At 46.3% G+C, this 21,344-nt stretch overlaps 1 protein-coding gene across 3 annotated transcripts in view; it reads left to right on the top strand.

Annotated features, from left to right (window-relative positions):
* LOC119174454 (dual serine/threonine and tyrosine protein kinase) overlaps positions 1 to 21,344 on the top strand; it is a 120,841-nt gene that overhangs the window by 44,978 nt on the left and 54,519 nt on the right. The window contains exon 1 of one of the 3 annotated variants that reach the window (XM_075895613.1): positions 6,090 to 6,276. The exons of the other annotated variants lie outside the window; for them this stretch is intronic. Coding sequence (XP_075751728.1) covers positions 6,263 to 6,276 — 14 coding nt within the window. The 5' untranslated portion in view covers positions 6,090 to 6,262. Of the gene's footprint in view, positions 1 to 6,089; positions 6,277 to 21,344 lie in introns of those variants that run through there. 3 annotated transcript variants of the gene reach the window in all.

Raw genomic sequence — 21,344 nt, 5'->3', positions numbered from 1 at the left:
TGGTTCCAGGGTTTGTGCAAAGTTTTCATGTCTGCATTGCTTTTCGTGGCTTCCTTTTGTGCATGTATCATCCGGTGCTTCACTCTAAGCGTGCTCCAAGCAGGCACAGCACATTATAAAGGCAGTGACGTGGTGGGCATTAATAAATGTGCCACACTTGTTTGTGAACGCTGCAATGCCAGAGCTTCGCATGGTGATTCGGGACCACCAGAAGCTTCCGAGATTCAAAGACATTTCGTGACTCTCCACTGGAGAAAGAACGCATGCGCAATGCCCGCGTGATAAAAGGTCTGGAGCACCATAACAAGGCGCGCTTAAAAGTCACATTGTTGTTTTCACTCGGAAACTCTTAGACTTTTTTTGTGTGTGTGCGCGTGTGTGAAGAAAACAAGCTCTCAAATGATACACACTATGGTCTTCTACTTTTCGCCAAGACTCTCTTTATCGCGAGTGCGATAAAAAAAGCAACCGGGCGTATGTTATAAAGTGAGTGGACGTAGCACACGCGCGCAACCCCGAGTGAAGTGAATATCCTTTGTGTTCCCTATCAGACGCCATCAAAGCGCGCACCGACAGTGTGATAAGTGGTCGATAAACGTTTCCCAGAAAGGACGAGCAAATCCCATCGCTACATTACGACATCGTTCGCTGACGGAACCGTGCAGTTTACTCTGTACGACAATGCGACTCGCAAGTGGCACGTGTGTACTCTGAATCACGTGGTATTCACCTAATAGTCACGTGCTCTGCACACAACGAAAGTAGACTCCGGCAACCGCAATTGAAACAGCTGTGTACACGCATCACGTTTCGCGTCAGCGTTCCTATATATGTAAAGCTAAAAGATAAAGAAAAAATTCCGCAGCTATTGAAGTTTTCAAGTTGTTTTCCTAGAAGCGTGCTCGTAGCGGTGTCCAAACGCAGTATATACGATATATAAAATCTACATTGAGTGTATACCTCTTCAACAGGTGTTTGTGTGAAACAATGCCGCGCATTTTATCGATATGTGGTAAAGACAACGCGAACACACCGCAGATGTCTTGTGTGTATGTGCTGGCTCACTGCTGGCGCAAAGGTCGCCGGATCGAATCCCGTTCGCAGCGGCCCAATTTCGATAGAGGAGAAAAGCTATAGAGCCTCGTGTACTACAATATTTAGCTGCACCTTTAAATTTTACATAGTAAAAATTTTCGGAGCCATCCACTAAAGTGTTTCCCCAAATCATATCATGGGACCCAAAACCCCGACAATTTATTACTATTATTATTATTGTTGTTGTTATTATTATCGTTATTATTATTATTATTATTATTATTATTATTATTATTATTATTATTATTATTATTATTATTATTATTATTATTATTATTATTATTATTATTATTATTATTATTATTATTATTATTATTATTATTTCTATTATTATTATTATTATTATTATTATTATTAATGTCACAATGCACAACAGCGCAGTTCTTAGCATAAGGGTGCAAAGTCGGCGAAATTGATTCGTTATCTGTCGTTTCCCACGTTCTTTACCGATGCACCTGATTTGCTCTTTGTCTACTCATGCGTAGTCCAAAACAGAACATGAAGATTTACAGACTACATTTGCGATGGCCATCCCTGACCTTTCCATCTGAGATGTGATTTTCAGTTCACCTGTTTTATGGGCGAAGCTCCTTAAAGCGGCACCCGTGCGTCCCTCGTCGTAGGGCGTAACCAGTCTTACGTTTTGACCTGCAAGGTGGTGCTGGTCGTAGATTTGTCGTGGGCGTTGTTGAACAATAAAAAATTCCCAGCGTGCGAGTTAACTAAAAGCCGAATTCTCATGTCTCTCATTGCCAATTAGCAGCCATTGGCATGTACATTGAGCACTATCTGACAAGAAATGGTTGCTATGATATACTCGCTGGGCGTAACGTCCTTGGTTTTAGAAAGGCTTAGCCAGCGTTGGGCGGCAGTGCCATGAATACAGTGAACTAGTATCTACCATGAACTCGAGGTGGTTAAAGGTGGGAAGTAGACACGAAGCGCAAGCCGTAAGAAAGTGTGCGGGTGCCACCTATCGTTTCGTCCTTATTATGTCCGCTGGATGGTGGTGCTTCTATATGGGGAATATATGATAAAAAGATGCGAGATGGTGGTACTTGGAGTGTTGACTAGATGGACGAACGGACACACAGACAGATGCATGGACGGACGCATGGACGGACGCAGGGGCGGATGCATGGACGAACGCAGGGACGGGAGCACGGATGGACGTGCGGACGCACGAACAGACGCACGCACGGCCGGGTGGATGGATGCACAGACGGTCACACAGACGGACGCATGGAGGGACGGATGCTTCGCTTCACTCTCCATCATTCACCCCGTGGATATGCTGTCTTTTCTCTTCTCTTTCTGACTATTTTCAAATGTTCTGCTTACGTTTCTCAGCATATTCTTCGTAGTTCATTATACAAATCAACATTACAACTTAAGCAACATAACTGCGTATCCAGCCGACTGCATTCACAAGTATATACTCGTGGCACGTACCACGGAATCAAGGGACGTACTACAGCGAACCTACGTGTATACATCACGGCCTTTCCTTTTCTTTCTATGCAAAAGTCATTCATGTAAACATCTCGAAATGAACGTCATTTCGTTTCTAGTAGAAGCTTAGTGTATGTGGGTGTTGTGGCTGTGGCGACAGCTTTACGCAATAGATCGTGCTTTGTCTCCCCAAAAGGGAATGGGCCGTGTACGTCGATCGTTCGGAAGTTAACTGCCGCAACATTGAACCAATTTGTCGTGAATGCACCCTGTGACTCGTATTTACTCTGCGGCTACATTGACGGTGATCGCATTGAAATAGTTATCATGCGCATACGTTCGAACAACGCAGCTTACGAAGTGACTATACTTCTTTCGTAAGTATAAATGCCGAAAGTTAGATATCGAATGCGTTTTGCTGCTTGTAAAAGTGAAAGAAGAAACGCGCAAAGGAATCGTATAAAATCAGATTATATATTTCCTTCAGAACACACTATCCCATAGTGACACCCAGTTGATGTGAGCAAGCTGTAATGAGCAAAAGGGCGCGCCTAATCACATATGCGTATCCGTTCTCTCAGTGAGGTCTATCGATGGGCAGGGGGCGTAGCCAGAAATTTTTTGAGACCATTTTGAGTTGGTGTGAAACCCGGGTTGGCAGATGTGGTCAGTGTCATTTTGGGCTCTTATGCTTTGGCGGAAAAAATTCTAGAGGCGAGGGGTTGGGCCCCGTGTTCAACCCTCCGCCTACGCCACCGCCAGCGGGCTTCCCAAGGGGAGCCACGTGGCCACGGCTGAGAAATTCATATTTTGATTAGCCGGGCACGATCACCAGCAGCCGTTCGCGCCGTGTCTTCTTAGGGGGTCAGCGTACGACTCATTCATTTGTACGCATGTGTTCCCACCGGAAAGCACGCGTTCAAGGGTGGCCTATTTTTTTCATACGCCAGCGTTTTGTTTCCGTTGCGCCAGGTGGCATGACAAAATAGTTATCTGCTATCATTACTTCGTTAAAAAATATTTCCATTCCAAGGCCCATGTACTTATAGTTGCATGTTAAGCAAAGCTTGGGGGTCAAAATTTCCGGAACACTCCACAACCGTGTACCGTGACTTCAAGGCACAAAATACCAGTGGCCATTGCTGAGCTAATTATGTATCTAACAAGGGCGGCAGTTGCACTGCTGTGTAGGCACATGGACTGAGTGTGACTTCTCTCATGCCCAAGAATGCAGCCACCTCTTTCCACGAACAGCGTCTTCGCATGTCTTAACATCTTTTAACTGCAGCGAGCTGCTCAATCAGACTCTGTCCCTTGCTCAAGTGGCAACACTGATGTCTAGTTGTGCATCAGATCCATAAGACTTAGGTGAATCGGATAAACCTTTTTTCTTGTTTTTCTTGTTTTGGGACTTGCTCTCTGGATTTCGTGCCAACCGGTTGTGCCCCCGCGATCTCCAACAACAGCGCAGCTCTGGCCGACTGGCTCGCCCTACGCTATCTCCTGCCGCTGACAAGAGCTCTCACTGAGCCGTGCCCGTCCTCCAGCGACCATGTCCGTCTTTCCCATCTCCTCCTTACTTCCGCCGTTTTCTGTCGTTCGCTGTCCCTTCGCCTCGCTTTCTCCTTCCCTCTCTCTATCTCTCTACCTTTATTCCTATCCTTTTAATCGCTCTTTACCCCCATCCCTCGTGAACTACTGTTCAGGTGTCGCACTCTGATGTAGATAGTTACGGGGCTCACTTTTCTCTTCTGTTCTCTTTAAGAATCACATGAGTGTCTTGTTTTCAGATGGACGCACTTGCGCTCACGCGCATCAGCCGATGTTCCCAGAATTTCTAATAATTTACGCGAGCTTCTTCTTTGCTCAGTGACCGTAGCATCATGGGCTAATACCACACTTTACGTCGTATGATTCGATTCAGAGTCCAACTCAACACGTATTCGTCAAAGGCACGCGTCTTACCATTCATTTCGCACACGCACCTCCGCGGTCGCTGTGTTTACTGCGCATGTCACGAAGTGCGTCTGCCGTTTGCGTCTGCGCTATCGGTGCTGTTTTTCCTTATTAGGACCTAGAGTATCTGCCCTGTGGCGATTGTTCATTCTAGAGAAGCTTGTTCGTGATGTTTGTTTTTTTTCTTTTGGGTGACTAAGAATGATACCATAGCGGTGACTCAGCTAAAGTGCATGAGAGAAGGAAATTCTTTAGGTTGACTTCTTTGCTTCAACGAACCTTAATGAAAGCAGCAGACAATGAAGTCGAGGAAAAGATACGCGACGTTAATTTTATTGTAATTATAAAGTAGCGATTCTGATACATGTGTGAAGATTGTGGCAAGTGTTCTACACTCGCCACCATCGCTACGAGCGACGCTAGCAGTGCCGGGTTAGCGCGCACATAAATACCCGATAATGTGAACGAGAGGACTACAGCCGCCGTAGCTCAATCGGGAAAAGCATCGGGCGCGTGATTCAAAGGTTACAGGTTCGGTCGCTGCCGACGGCAAATTGTATTTTCACCCACTTTAGTTTTCTCACGTCAGAATTACTACAACACACGTAAAACAGTACAAATAACGTCCCCTGTATCTTGCTTGGCTTCTTTAAGGTCCTGACGAAGTGGTCACACCGACGAAGGCTGGCCCAGCAGCCGAAACGCTTGACGGTGTATTCGATATCCCCTGCCTACGCCATGTTCTTGCCTGGTAGATAAGCGATTCCACACCGGGGTCTTGAATCGCTGCTCAAAAACAACAAAACCCCGACATCGCAATGCTCAGTGGAGCAAAAAGTCATTGCGAAGTGGCTTAGGAATGAAAAAGGAAGAAAAAAAAAGTGCCGCTCTGTAACTGTCTCTCTCAGGGGAGGTGCACCTCAACAGCGTGGCATAGGAGATGGAAAACGGGAATGAAAGATGGGGAAGTAAAAATAAGACTTCCCCTGCCCCTTCACAGATTGGAAGTTCTCTTGTTAGCTTTGCTTCAGTAGTGCGCACTTCGTGCCAAGACACAGGCGGTGGAGTTTCAAACCTAATTCCCCTTCACAAACCTTGGCACTGTTTTTTCTTTGTACTGAATACATGAGGTGAAAAACTAAACAAAACGCGATAATAAATCGCTCCTATACCTGCCGTGATGCTCGAAGCTATATATTTTCGAAACACACTCGCCGTATGCTTTTAATAAGTATGCCCGCGAACTCTGTATTCGCATACTCATTGTTTAGACGTGTATATTCCGCTTCACCGTGTACGAGACAACGTTTTAGCGTATCGATCAACTTCAGACGTGGCTCTTTGTTTGACACCGTATGCATTCCGATCGGCGCACCGACCCATCCTGGATCAGCTTAAGACGTCACCTCATTTTTTTTTCTTTTATGAAACGATTGTAACGAGCTCATGAAGCTCGGTAAGTGCTCGTCAGCGTCGGTGTGCCCTTTAAGAGAACCCCCGGTATCACTCTGCTCGCTCGTGTGATCAGGCCGTTCAGGTAAACAGACCCTACGCTCTCTACGTATATATAAAGCGGATATTCCAAGAAGTGGAAGGCGTTCCCTGTCTCGTTCATTTTAACAAGCTCTTTGTCGGCCTTGTGCAAGCTGTGATTTTCTTCCGTTCGCATTTTTGCGCTTAGTATTGTTACCCGACCGGCAAAGAAGTCACCGAAGTGGGCCATTGCAGAGCGCTATAAGCGGAGCGCACGGCGTTATCCATGGGTTTCTGGAGGTGAGACGTTCAGTATATGCGGCGCGTACGGACGGACATCTGTGTTGCTCGAGTTCGAAATCTAAAATAACACAGATAACGGCGTTGGCTCCCACATTCGGCCGCTCGAGTCGGCTTTACCTGTATCTTTTCTGACCGGAAAGCCGTGGGTTCGAATCCATCCGACGGAAAACCTTTTCATGCACTCTAACTCATTTCAATGTATTTCGTACTTGTAAATCACTACAGAAAACATCAAATACCGCCCCCCCCGCCCCAAGTCTTTAATGACATGTTTTTTTAAGTCATTTGATTATGTCCCCTTAGTGTAGTCACTCACAATACTTTGGTATAGCTTCCCAGTTTTAATTGCTTGATAAACACCCTTTCACACAGTTACATAACAAAAAATTATGAACATGGGGTGTCGCTCCAGTCAACGTTTCGGCAAGCTGTCTTGCCTTCAAGGCAGTGATGTTCCGTACTACGCCAAATCATTCCCATTCAGAGACGTGAAAATTCCTTATTTCAAGGATTTTCGCTGCAAACGTTGAGGAAATTGCCATTATATTTTCCTGCGCAACTGTACTAATTTTCGCCCCCATCCACACGCACACACATACTATAATTACGCGTGTCTGACGTACAGGCGACTTTTGAAATCATTACTAGCCCCTCCATCGCTGCACAACAAAAGCATGACATTAATCATTCATATACTATTAGAGCACACTGCACACTGCGGGCTTCAAGTCTAACACGAATAGTGAACTAGAAATTGCTTCGCGTAAATATCAAACAAATATCAAGGGCCCTGCTTGCGTTGTGCATGCGCCAGAACCGATTACAGCAGATGAAGGCGCACTGTGACCGCGAATGATTGGTCGTCATAGGAGAATTTAACCATTCCTGAAATTCCCTGCAATATCACCATGATTCCTTTTTTCCCTTTGGCTCAAAATGACTGGCGAAAATGCCCTAAAAATTCCCGCATGGAACATCACTGCCAAGGCAGCAGCCTTCACAAGTCAGCTTGACGAAATGTCGGCTCCTGCAACCTGAATTTTTTTTATTTCTTCACATTCCATCTTAACTTCTGCCTGTCCTGAAAGTCTGCTGTTGTCGATGTTTTAAAAGCGATGAGGAGGAATGAAATATCGGGGGGGAAATGTATAGCCAGTTAGACTGCACAGTTGTCTACAGCCGGGAATCGAACACAGTACCTCGGGCTCAGGACAGAGGCATCGCACAGGGTTTGTAAGTGGTGGTGGTGGTGAAACTTTATTGCCCAAAAAAGGTACAAGCAAAAATTTTACTCAGTGGAGGGCATGGGTGCAGCCCCTACTTTTGACGAAGGGTGGGAGGGGGTTCAACCATACTGTATGTTCGTGCGTGCGTTTGTACATGGTCCTATATACTGAAATTTTTTTAGGAGAGTTGTGGTTTGAACCCCGATAGACTCCCCCCCCCCCTGACTACGCCCATGGTGAAGTCCGAAATGGTTACGGAAAATCTACTCACATTCAGATGATGTGCTGTGGATCAATGCGGGTATTTAACCGAGCTCCTTTGCTTTATAGCTGTGAAGTTACGAAGACGCCCTGCGTATTCAACTGCAGGGCGTTGCTATGTGGAACCAATGCAGAAACGATTCGCTGTGTTCACTTCCGAAAGAGTGACGCTTCTCAACTTTATCTCGAGTAGTCGGTGAAAAAATAAGTTGGCATGGCCAGTATTTACAGCGCACACAAGCCAAGCAAATGATGTTGCGAAGGCCGGCCAGTTGTGACTAATTGTGGCGTTATACTTACAATTGTGCTACATACCACGACGTACGGCTTCGTTTGTCCGCTAAGTCGCTTTCCGCAACCTACAGTGATATTTCTACTGCTTCAGCTCTACAATACCGCAAATTATAGAGGTGAATGCAAACGGTTAAGTGTAATTAAGCGTAAACAATATCGTCAGATTTGGTAGTTCTTCAGGTGCACAAATGCTTACGATGTTTGGCAAGCAAACAATGATCGCGTTGTGTACTTTCATCTGTTTGCAATCACCTGAAACAACAAGTTCACTCCACCGAGCCTCTTCACCGAAGTCACGCGTCGTCGACTCTGAATTCGCGGATTCGCTTATCTCTGCGAGTCTCGCGTGGCCGGCTGTGGTTCAGTGGCTTTTCGGCGAAATGCCACGGCGTGTTTTCCTACGGGGAAGGCCGTGGCAAGCTGTTCAATCAAACGAGGTCGTTCTAGATTTTTTTTTTTTCATTCAGTGTTACTGAATTTTTTCTCTGAAATCTGTGAAAAACACCAATAATATTCTTTTGTAAGCGAGCATACGAAATCTGCACTTTCTTTGCGAGAAGCCCAAACGCGTAATGTTTTACATGTCTTCGAATCTCAAATGAATGAGAATTTTTCTTTTAGTTTTTTCTACTTGATGCAATTAGTCGCAAGGTGTACATGCCGAGTTTATGTCATGTCAAGTCTGGCACAGCCAGGAGATGGCACTTTGGGCCCGTGCCCCCCCCCCCGCCCCTCCATTTTTTTTTTTTTGGTATGGCATACAGAGCAAAAAATGACCATATTAAGAGGGTGCACCCTGCAACCCCATCCCCCCCCCCCCCCAAAAAAATTCTGCCTACACCTTTGGTCATGTCAAGCATATCAACTATACAACAGAGCCGTATTTCGCTATATTTTCCAAGTAACAGGCGCCGTTATGTGAATCCGTCTTACACTGACTTTTTGCGGTATTAAAACGGAAAACATATTGGCATCGAACACATTACATATAGCCCACCTGCGACGAGAGGGCGGCTCCAACTGTGCCCGCCTGCACGAAACCTGTCATGCACAGCCGTTAGCAACGTAACAGGGAAAACTGTTATCACCATATTAAAGGCCATAGCAGCTAAACGCAGTTAGCAAGCGAAAAATGTACGTAATACTCAATGCACAGGCGTAAATACATCTTGCGATGAAATGAGTTACAGCCATGTCGGTACATGACAATTGATTGTTGATTACAAATCAATTCGTTCCCACTTATGTTTCTCACGACTGTACGTGCGTTTACCACTAATAATTTCAGTACTCAACCGTCTCGCAGTTTGTTTAGTTGTTGCAAATCTATTTCTACTTCAAAACTTCGCCCATATGTAATATCGATGCACAATATGAAGACATCTTCGTTTTCAAATCCCATGCTCTGACCTGATATTCTCCGCACACATTATGTGGGCCCTGCATCATTGTCATGACCTTATACATATCGGAATTCGTACAACGTTTATAAGATGCGTCGCATATGACGTTCTCGTCTCTTGTCTTGTAAACTTTTCAGCTCTGCTTATAATGCACGGAGATCTTCCAACTTGCCCTAACAGAAGTTCTTAAACCAGATCACCACGTGCGCACGCATTTGTATGAGACGTTCTGGATATGATTTAGCGGGTCATATGGATTTTTCAATGAGAGCTCCCGACACCTTTTTAAAATTACTTAGGGGAGCCAAAATGCTTGAGGCCTGTGTAAACTAAGATTCAGGTGCACATTATATGACACTAGATGGACAAAATTTCGGGAGCCCTCCACTACGGCGTCTCACACTCGTATGCTGAATTTTGTACTCAAAAACCCCATCAATTACTGGTATTTCTGTATTCATATAAGAGATGTCCCTGGTGATAGACAACAACGCACCGACTCTCTTGACTCAATATGTCTGTGAGATTAATAAAGTGGATTTTAAACAGCGCCAATGTCATGAGCTCACTTTGAAGGTTTTATCTTGGTCTCTCTGGACGAAGACGCTCTGTAGAGGAGTTCGATCTCTAAAGGAGGCACACTGGCAGATATACGTGTTGCGCACACGTGTTGCGTCACATTCGCGTCTTATCGCACCAGCTGCCCACGCGTACCGATTGCCTAACTAATGGGTGCCTCAAAGGAGCTCACTCTTTGCAAATCGATGTGCCACATTAACCACAAACAGCCGCGGGCTGTGCATTTGTCGTGCAAGCAGTGATACGCGTGGGTGCAGACGTTGCAGTTCCGCCGTTTTGCACTCTAGGAGGATTCAACTTTATTTAAATGTGTGGCGCGTTCCTGAGGGTTGGTCCTCGTGGGCAGCTACTTTCTCGGCCTAAGCTGTAACAGGTACCGTCCGCTTTACCAGAGGGAGCAGCGTTACTGGCACTAGTAAGGTCTTTAGATGAAACAAGTTTCATCTGGGGACCTTATGCACTAGCCCAACCTAAATTCATATGCGTTGGCCGTTAGGGCCGTCCCTGCGTCCGTCGTGCGTCCGTCCCTGCGTTCGTCCATGCATCCGCCCCTGCGTCCATTCATGCGTCCATCTATGCATCTGTCTGTGTGTCCGTTCGTCCATCTATTCAACACTCCACGTACCACCTTCTCGCATCTTTCCATCATATATTCCCTATATAGAAGCACCGCCATCCAGCGGACATTCCAAGGACTAAACGGGAGGAGGCACACGCACACTTTTTTACGGCTTACGCTTCGTGTCTACTTCCCACCTTTAACTATTTCGAGTTCATGGTATATACTATAGTTCATTGTATTCTAAGCACTGCGACTTAACGCTCGCTAAACCTTTCTAAAACCTAGGAGGTTACGCCCAGAGGGTATAGCGTAGCAACCCGTTCTTGTCAGATAGTGCTCAATGTACATGCCAATGGCTGCTAATTGGGAATGAGAGACAGGAGAATTCGGCTTTTATTTAACGCGCACGCTGCGAATTTTTTTTTATTGTTCAACAACGCACAGCAGAAATTTCACACCGGCACCACCTTGCATCTCAAAACGTAAGACTGGTTACACACTACGACTACGACTACTACGAGGGACGAACGGGTGCCGCTTTAGAGGAGCTTCGCCCCTAAAACGACGTGGCGATCTGTCGCGAAGATCGTATGCGTCTCACTTCTTCGCTCGAGCTCCGATGACACGCACCAGTGACTCTCTGGCCTTTGCCGCGTATGAAGTTAACACGAAGAATCTCTGCGATTGGGCTCAGCTTGACTGCATGGTTTCCTTGTTTCAGAACCATGGCAGCTCAGCTCGAAACAGGGGATACAAGCAAAGGCGACTCCGTCGCCTCCTATATACATTAGATAGGGCACGACGCATCAAGTCGCCTGCTGGAGAGCGCTCCCCCCTCCCCCTCCCCCTCCCCACCGACCCTGAGTTTTGACACCTGATATTCACGTTGTCCGTATCTCTTTTTCGCGTCCAACGCGGGCGTGGAAGAGTAACCCACTTGTTGATTTGTTTGTGGTAGGCGTCGTCGTCGTCCTCCCGCGTCGTGTACAGGAGCACAACAAGGCGTAGAAAAAAAAAAAGAGGAGAGAAAGGGTTCCTGATGATTGTGAACTCCTCCCTCGAGGGCCTCTCTTTTCTTCCCGTTTGTAACGATTGCGGTTCGCTGGAGGTCACTGATTTCGCTCGTCCAGCGTACACAGAAGGGGGTCTCAACCTTGGACTTTGTTTCGTTTCGCGAGTATAGGAGGAAGCATCAGATCCACGTATGTGCGCTCTTTCAGATAACGTGTCTTTTGTGCTGTTCATTCCACATTGAAAATCGTTCTTCAGGCGAAGCTGTCGACCCTATTCGGTTGTGGTAGTATTGGGACTAGTTGTGGTAGCTGCAGTAGTAGTAGTGTTAGACGTCAAGCAGCTCGCATATTCAGAGGAAGAGTGAGTATAGAAATGAAACAAAATTGTTGCGACGCTCCAAATGACTACGACAACCAGAATAAAAGCTTATCCCCCAAATATGTCAGCTTTACAAACAGTAAACACGTACCTTGTTGTTCACTCTTAGGCAGCGGCAAACATATAAACTGTCGGAAGAAATTTCACGTACGAATTGCAAGAATTAAAAAAAAGAACCTACATGCAACAAAGACTGGTGTTGGCACTATTTAAAAATTAAGTGCATAGAAGTGCGTGAAGAAAAAAAAACGCAAGTGAATACATATATGCTTATTAAAAGATGAAAGACAAACTTTGTATACCAGATACGAAGTAATCAAAACAGAAATGACATAGAAAGTAGTTAACAGTGATAAAAAAATTCAGCACTTAATTCAGGATAAATGCTGTGTGAGCTAATTTCTAGCAGCGTCTTTCGGTGCGCGCTTTGCGCATGGGAAGAATTATTTGATCGAATGTAAAATTGGATTTTACATTTTCCCACCCGTATAATTAGAGGCTATTTGTGATTACATGCCCCACTTTTTAAAACTGTAATATTCATAGCAAACACTCAATAATTACTTTTTTTAGTTCATGGTATATTCTCTTCAGTGAGGCTCATGGAACATATACCGCTGCATTCGAAATGTCATAAGTGCAGTACCTCTTTAAAAGCATCTTCGCATTCCTGTTTAAGAAACCATAGTTTTGAAACACCACCGTCCTTATGTGTCGATAAGGCACACAGCGGCTGCATAAAAGCCAAACCTCATAAACGCGAAAATGCTCGCGACAGCAATGAGCGACGCGACGTAGATTGCCTTCGCGCGAACAGTCGCTAGCGCAGGCGAACCTCATTCACGTGACGGCTTCGGCGAGAGAACTCCACCGTTGCTTGCATGAGGCCGTCTACTCGCACCAAGAAAACCGCGTAGTGAGCGGTATGGAATTTAAAATTAAGATATATTGTGTGATGGAACGGAAAGTGTTTATTAATGCCTTGCAGCACTTTTTTTATGTGCACGTGCACAAACATGACACTATTTCTTCGTTGTGCACGCTTGTCTCGGGTGGAGAGGAGAGTGAGAGGAGGTGGTGATTTAGCGGCATACGAAGAGAACCGGCAGTGCGTCAGTCATGTACATCCTGTTCCGGTGCTTTGAGCACAGCACTTCCGGGGGATGGGCGATGGTTTCCAAATCTGGAGAACCGAGTGATCGCGCGAAAACTACCCCGCGACACGTCGCGCGAACGCCCTGTTTCGTCGCTCGTAGTAGCATCGTTCGTTGCTGTCGCGTGCATTTTCGCGTTTATGAGGTTTGGTCTTAAAGAGCACTTGTGTTCTCTCGCGTTCTTGAGGCCTGTGTGTGACATGGAAACTATTTGAATGAGACGGCGACTGGTGCGAAATATTTTGGACCAGATATAATTGATCACAGTGATGGCTCAGTTGTGCCCACCGTGTTAACGTACCACTTAAGGTGGTTGAAGTGTTGCCCGTTTCAAACTCTCATCCCATCTTGGCACGATTTTGGAAGGCTCTCTATACACATACGTCATCTTTTTGCAGAGTATAGAAATGCACACTGCCACTGCGCATACGTTAGGCAATGCGCACCTGCAGCTGCACTTTGTTGATGCTGTGGATGATGACAATGTAGAATTATGGCTGAACCATTTGTGATGTGTGGGAAGCTTTGAATCGATCAGCTCGTCACGCAATTCACCTCGAGTGGTGCTACGTGTGGTTTTACTCTTCGGCCAATCATTACATGCCAACCATCCCAAGTTGTAGCTGAACACCTCGCTGCCGCTCAGAACGACTGAGTTCGATCCCGAATCAAACAGCCTAACCCCCCGAGTTTTAATTTGTCGCCTCGATGGCGAATTTTTCGCAACGAGCGCTGCCAACGCCGGTCCCTAAATTTCTGAGACGTGGGCTTTTTAACGCTATCACGTTCATATGTATAGCGATAACTGTACAGCACTCTGGGGAGCTGCTGTGGAGGCGGCGGTCACGGAGCCGTTGGACATATATACCCAAGCACGCTCAATGTTGGCCTTACATGAAAATGGTTTGACAGGACGCATGGGCACCAACCCTCGACCTCTGAAGAGCTTGCCAAGTGTCCTGAGAATGCTAATAGCATCAACGACTCGCTTAGCTTCGCGTATAGTATTCTGGTAAACACAAGTGTTTATCAGTTCCCCGATGATCTCAGTGCAAACTATAGGCTGTTTGTGCACGTGTGTCCCCTTCGTTTGCTTTATTTTTTTCTTGTGCGTCATATCGATTAACCTACACGACCAATGACGGCTCTACAATGACTATCTATAGCGCGCTTAAAGTTAGTATGGACAAGATAACGAGGTGTCACACAAACTGGCATCGCCGTTCTTGTTCTGTTGCATGCGAACTTTTCTTCTCCCGTTGTTGCGACTTCAGCGTTTCACGGGATTTCACACTCGCGTTTTGAGTGCGACTCACATTTTTGCGGAAGTTCGAACATTTTTTGGATGTCCTCGTTCGTGCCAGCTTCGGTCACGTGAGTACGGGCCACTTTAGTATGGGCCACTTGGGGGCGACGCACTGCATAACCCCAAAGAACGCAGGCCGTGCTGGCACCATGCTTGTCTTAATGTCTTCAGTCGCTTCCGTCACTTAACCCCGTATTCAAAAACGCTGCATGACTTGAACTTGACTAACTACAGACTTCGATGCAGCACAAACGCGTTTCGGACGCGCTGTCCGTAGGCGGTGCAAAGGTAGCACAAACGCACTGCATTGAAAGTGGTTTCAAGTTAAGTTCAAGTCAAGGAGCGTTTCTGAATACGGGGGTTAGTCTTTAGCTGCTGTGGTTATGCTTTAAATTGATCGTAAGGACGCGTACGCTTGCGGAGTAAAAAGAAAAACTCTAATCTCAGCTGTGGCGGCTGCATTTTCGATGGAGGCGGAAATGCTGTAGGCTTGGTGCTCAGATTTGGGTGCACTTCAAAAAACCCCGGGTGGTTAAAATTTCTGGAGCCATACACTACAGCGTCTCTCATAATCATATTGTAGTTTTGGGACGTCAAACCTCACATATAAATCAATTAAAAAAAACTCTGTTGTCTGGACCATTTTTTTATTATCACTAATCTCGAGGAGGTATCGAGTTGTGTACTTATTTCTGGGCCACTTTTTCACGCCAAAGTCATCAAAACAAAGCCGACGTTTCAGCAGTGTGTTATGCATCGTAGGCTGGTCAGTTTTGCGGCGTGATGGAACGCTGTATTTTAAAGCAGTACTTCCGACGCGTACGTAAGCAAACATAAGCACACACGAAATGCACAAGACTGACTGTTCCACAGCCGCAAGAAAAGTTATAAAGTTTAAGATATTCACATTCAAGAACTTAAAAATATGTTGGGTAATTTCTTCTCTTTTTCGTAGCCCAAGCTTGAAACAGCTTTCTCGTAACACCTGCAACCAAGTGTGGTATAGTTAGACCTCATGGATATATGTTTGAAGTACCTCATTCTGCACATCCAGGGCTTTACTTGAATATATTCTATGCTCCTTCGTTCACACGTTCACAGCCAGGCTTCTATCGGTATAATGTTTGTGCTATCCCGCCCCGGTGGTCTAGTGGCTATAAATATACTCGTCTGCTGACCCGCAGGTCGCGGTATCGAATCCCGGTGGCAGCGGCTGCATTTCCGATGGAGGCGGAAATGTTGTAGGCCCGTTTGCTCACATTTGGGTGCACGTTAAAGAACGCCAGGGTGGTCGAAATTTCCGGAGCCCTCCACTACGGCGTCTCTCATAATCATATGATGGTTTTAGGACGTTAAACCTCACATATCCATCAAATATAATGTTTGTGCTCGTTCCATTTCCTTTGTTGGCATCCCACAAACCCTCAGTGTGTACCTAACTAAATTACACAATCAAGCAAGCTAAAATCTGAGCTACGTCAATCACCCATTTCAGCTACGCGAGTATGCAATTTCTCAGGCTCCACAAGCGAACAGTCTGTGGCCCTTGTTTCATGCTTTTTAGTGCGACTGCCCTTTGCGGCTTCACCTCATTTGCATTTAAATAAAGAGTTTATTTTTATGTGCAACACCTTCTTCCAAAACGAGGTTTCATATTTACGCTCCAAGCCTGCGGCGGTCTTCGTGCAGATAGTATGCGTACTTAAGACGAGGTTAGCGGCACAAAACAGTTCATCAATCACTTTTCATAAAACTATTGCGATGACAATTGAAGTTGTATAACCGTCAACCTAATGCTGTTGGTAACTCATGTGTTTTAATCCGAGTCCTGACTAGCATCGCTTTTCGAACATTCGTCGCTAAAATATTCCGGTTACAAGCGTGTAGTTCCAGGTTGCACAGGCGCAGCTTATGAAAATTACGGACGGTTATACTAATATACTTCGTTTAGAGCCGTGTATCTGCAAAGTCGGGTTAATCTTGGTGTCTCCGTCAGCATGCTCGCCGTTGTTTCTGCTAACTTCGGCTTCAATTTCAGCATTCCCGCATGTACTCGTTGCGAATCCCAGCGCTGTTTACCAGTAGTCGCTTCGAATCCCAGCGCTGTTTACCAGTAGTCGCTTCGAATCCCAGCGCTGATCACCAGTTGTTGCAGACCGGGGCCTACCCGACGCTGTCCTGCTGAGGTGGTTGCCGGAACGTCAGGATTACGTCGGACTCAGTCTTTTGTGGTAGCATGGCGTAACTACGATTGGAGGAAACGAACGCTGACAAGATGGGGATAAGCAAACAAGTTTATGTCACTAATTACACTTATTTACAGCATAGAGAGGTTAGGAGTTTCACAAACCACGAGCGTGGTGGTTGAACCGTTACATGGTTCAGAGCAACGTCCAGCACTTTCAAGCGTCTTTTTAAGCCCTGTCGGGCTCCTCATCTTTGACTGAAGCACCAATCACACACAAACATAAGATACCGCTCTTCAGAGCATCAAAGATATTACCAATTACTACAAGGAGGAGCACCGGCGCTATCCAGACCCTTGTAAGGGACTGCATCGCGCTGACGAGCGCCTCCTTTTAAAACTGTTTACCAATACTGTACTGTGCCCGGCGGTGCTAAAACATTTCAATTCATCCTTTGATGGCACGTGTCAGTTCTGTGGTGAGGTGTCTGACACCTCCCACATCGTCTGGGCGTGCCAGTCTAATCCATCTATCCCCCCCCCCCACCCCAATCCCACGAGAGAGGACTGGGAGGCGGCCCTGCTCGGCTGTCAAGACCTGAAGACCCAAAGAGCCCTCGTTCAACGGGCGCGGGCGGCATTGCTTGCCAATGGAGCCCCGGAATAGGGGTTCCACCTAGTGCTGTGAGGGTAGGAGGCCAATAAGGCCCCAACCCAATCACCTCTCTGTAACCATTTAATGGTTATTAAATGTTTGACCACTACCACCACCAGAGCATCAGTCAAATACACGCGGTCCGCCGAATAGTTATTGCACCTCTTGACGCAATGCTCCTCCTGTCCGAGTTTCACTGAGGAGAGAGGAAATGAGGTTTTCTCCAGGAACAATCTGGCGGGTGGGTTGCTTCTTCCGTATTTCCCTGGAAGGGCAGCCAAGGAGTAGAGACTTTAATTGCTTAGTCACTACCTGCGCGGACGGGCTGCCTCGCCGTCTCCTCAAACAAGCCAGCCTGGAGGAAATGCTTATAGGACTCACGGAACGTCTTCTAATCATTTTGTTGCTCTCCGCCGCTGGACTCCGGTTCCGAGAGAACTGGGGTTCCGGGCGTGGGAGCGCTGCCCGGCTGCGTTTCTCAGGGACAGCATCGCGCTTACTGACGAGGGTCGCAGCAACGTTCTTGAAGTTTGCTTCGCACATTTTGTATATCAAATGAGAATTTTCGCCGAAACATATTTCTGATTACTAAGTATGCCTTTTAATGTACTGTAATATATGTGGAGAAAACGGTAAAAGCCTGGATATCACTTTTTTCTCTCATAATAGAGAGTTTCAGATATTCAAAAAACGCCCCATAATACGATACTACGGCGATACAGCAAAGAAAGGTAATAAACCTAATAGTTGTTTATATTGCACGAGGATTTCAAGCTGTCTGACACATATATCCTCATATGTTAACATACCAATTTTCCTGTAATGTAGTGACTTTCAAAAAGGTCTGTGAAAGACAAGTTAAATAAAATTGTTCAAACTGGTTCTTCGAGGATGTAGACGTTGCTTTCGAAAACTCGGAATGCCAAAACGAATATAACAAAAATTAAACCGTTTCGTGGTTTAATTCAAAGTTCAGTTTAAAGGTCCCGTTCGTTAACTTGAACTTTGCGAACTGGACCTTTGAATATGTCGCATGTCGACAATGTAACGATCATCGGCCGCGAATCAGCAGACATTTTCTCGCTTTGACTAAGCAAGCAGATGTGCGGTTTACAGAATTATGCGACGTGGAGATTCAGATTTGTGAGTCTCGAGAATCGACGTCATCTGCGAGTTTGCCGATTTCAGGTGATGTCGAAATCTAAGCGAGGTTTAGTTACGAAAATGGAAAAAGTGAACCTGGGTGTGGCATGTAGCGCGAAGGCAGAATAACAGCTAGTTATTAAGCTAACAGACTGGACTCCAAGTAAAGCAAATCACGTCAGAGAAAGGCAGAAAGTCAAGTGGGCAGATCAGATCGAAAGGTCAACCAATATAACAGGGCCGCATCAAGCGCGGAACCGGGTGTATTGACCCACCATGGTAGATGCATTTGCCCTGCAGTGGTCTTTGTCAAAATGATGATGATGATGATGATTATGATTATGATGGTGATAATAATGATAGGTGTTGAATGGTAAGCCATATATACAGCCTACGAAAACAAAGGAACAGAAAGAGCAAAGAAAACAAACGCTGATTTCCAAATTACCTTTGATTGGAAGGAAATGACCATGTAACCCCGGTTAGCGAAGTTGCGATGAACGCCCCTGGCCACAACACGACAGTCAGTATGTGCGCCGAAACCAAGAAAAATTGGCACTTCCCACGTACAGTGGGAATCGATTATATGCGAAGCACGTATGAGCAAGGTTGATGTGCCGCTTTCAAATCACCACAACGTTACTAGCTGGAGGTAAATTATGCCGTACACGACTTCCGTGTCTTGATTATCGTGTTTGGATGTGTCGTTTACCTTCGTCATCTATTCACGTCACGTGATGCCAAATTTAGTATATGTGCAGCTAGCCAAGCGACCGCGAGCACGCTATGAGCGTGGTATGTTGTCATGTTCTTACATGACACGCGCCTGATGACTAGCATGTTTGCACCAGTCATATACCTTCGTCATCCATTGACGACACGTAACAACAAATTTGGTATATGTGGAGCTAGCAAAACGGCCGCGAGCACATCATAAAGGACCCAGTATACTCCACTGCAGAGTTGACGCGCGCGCACACTGGGCACACCGACGCTACGTTAGCAAAACGCGAGCACTCTATAGTCTGACGCCAGGCGCGACCAGCGTCCGTCGGCGTGGCGCGACGGCAACCGGTGCGAAATGCGACATGCTGCAATTCGTGCCAATGCGTTACCCAGAAAACACTGCGTCTCCCTCATTTCGTGATGGAGGGACGCCGGACACGCTGAAACGCGCATGCGTCAGAGCAACGCAGTGCGGCACGCGCATGCGAGTATATGGCAGGACCGACGCCTGGCGTGGCAACGACGGCGTGACACGACGAAATGAACGCCGGCTAGCACGCGCACCGCATCAAGTGAGCGCATTATGAGTGTGGCATGTAGTTATGTTGTTACATGGCGCGCATGTCGTGATTATCATGTTTGCACCAGTATCATACCTTCGTCATCCATTCACATTCCCTAAGACCAAATTTGGTATAAGTGAAGCTAGCGAAACAGCCGCCAGCGCATCATGAGCGTGGCATGTAGTCATGTTTTTACATGACACGATTCTAATAATTATCATGTTTGCACCAGTCACATACCTTCGTCATCCATTCGCGTACTGTAATACCAAATTTTATGTATGCTACGCTAGCGAAACGGCCGCGAGGGCATCATAAACGTGGCATGTAGTCATGTTGTTACATGACACGCATGTCACGATTTTCATGTTAGGGTCTGTCGCTCGTGTTTGCCATCCAATCATGCCATACCACACCAGTTTAGCAACATGTCATGAGAGTGAGTGAGGGGGAACAACTTTATTATGGTCCAGTGCAGACGTCACCACGTTGCCACGCGTCACCCGGCTACTCCCACGTGGGGACCGGCAGGTCTAGCCTGACGGTCATGTGAGCGAAACCACCGCTAGAGCTGCAGGATCATGAAATATAAACCGTGACATGCATTACGTACATGTCATGATTTTCATGTTATAACTAGTCAAATATGTTCTTCATGCAGTCATGTTATGCCATACCAAGTTTCGTATTAATACCATTATCGAAATGGCCAGGAGAGCTAAAAGACGCAGGTGGCTGGATGGATGGATGGATGGATGGATGGATGGATGGATGGATGGATGGATGGATGGATGGATGGATGGATGGATGGATGGATGGATGGATGGATGGATGGATGGATGGATGGATGGATGGATGGATGGATGGATACGCTCAATGTCGCCGAAGTTCGCTAAGAAATACTTCGCATTTATTACACTATTCAAGTACAATGTTGGTGAAACGTCAAGTGTGGTTGCAATGCTGGCTATCCAACTTTATAAACATATGTACTTCTGTGATACAGACGTCTCGTCGGGTTAACGTCAGCTGTCGTTAAGTGCTATCTACTGAAGTCAATTTATTTGGCAGTGTCCAGGGCTACCATCCTCTCAAGTACAAGCGTTACATATCAGCTTACCGCTTCTCGTGTTGCTATTACTCATGTTCCTGTTGGCATCGTTCAGCAAGTGTATACAAATGGTTATATAAAACACGCACGACTGTTCAATATATATCGGAGTGAAGAACATTTTTACCCGCATTTCGCTTCATATCGTAACCTGTGGCTCAATAACAAAAATTACAGCATGATTACCTTCCTTCCGCATACTTCGCACAACGTCAATTCCCAAGGCACGTGGGATGTGCCGAATTTTCAATCCAAACACTCGCTAGCAGACGCTGCCTGCGTCGGCGTTGCGAGGCGAGATAGTGGAAAGCGTAGGAGAGGAGAAATAGGAGGAGGGGACGTAGTTGCTCAATGAGACAAGACGCCGCAGGGAGGCAGGCCTAGAGTAGAGAGGTGCGAGCAAGCTAGTCAGCGTTGCGAGGTGAGAGAGGGGAGCGTGAGAGAGGAGATAGAGGGGAGGCGACGCGCATGCGCTGTGGAGTGCGGACGCCAACGGATCGAGCGA

This window comes from Rhipicephalus microplus, chromosome 5 (genome assembly GCF_043290135.1).
Source record: "Rhipicephalus microplus isolate Deutch F79 chromosome 5, USDA_Rmic, whole genome shotgun sequence".
In the NCBI taxonomy this organism is placed as follows: domain Eukaryota; kingdom Metazoa; phylum Arthropoda; class Arachnida; order Ixodida; family Ixodidae; genus Rhipicephalus; species Rhipicephalus microplus.
The sequence above is the reverse complement of the archived record's forward strand: the minus strand, read 5'-3'. Positions and strand labels throughout refer to the sequence as shown.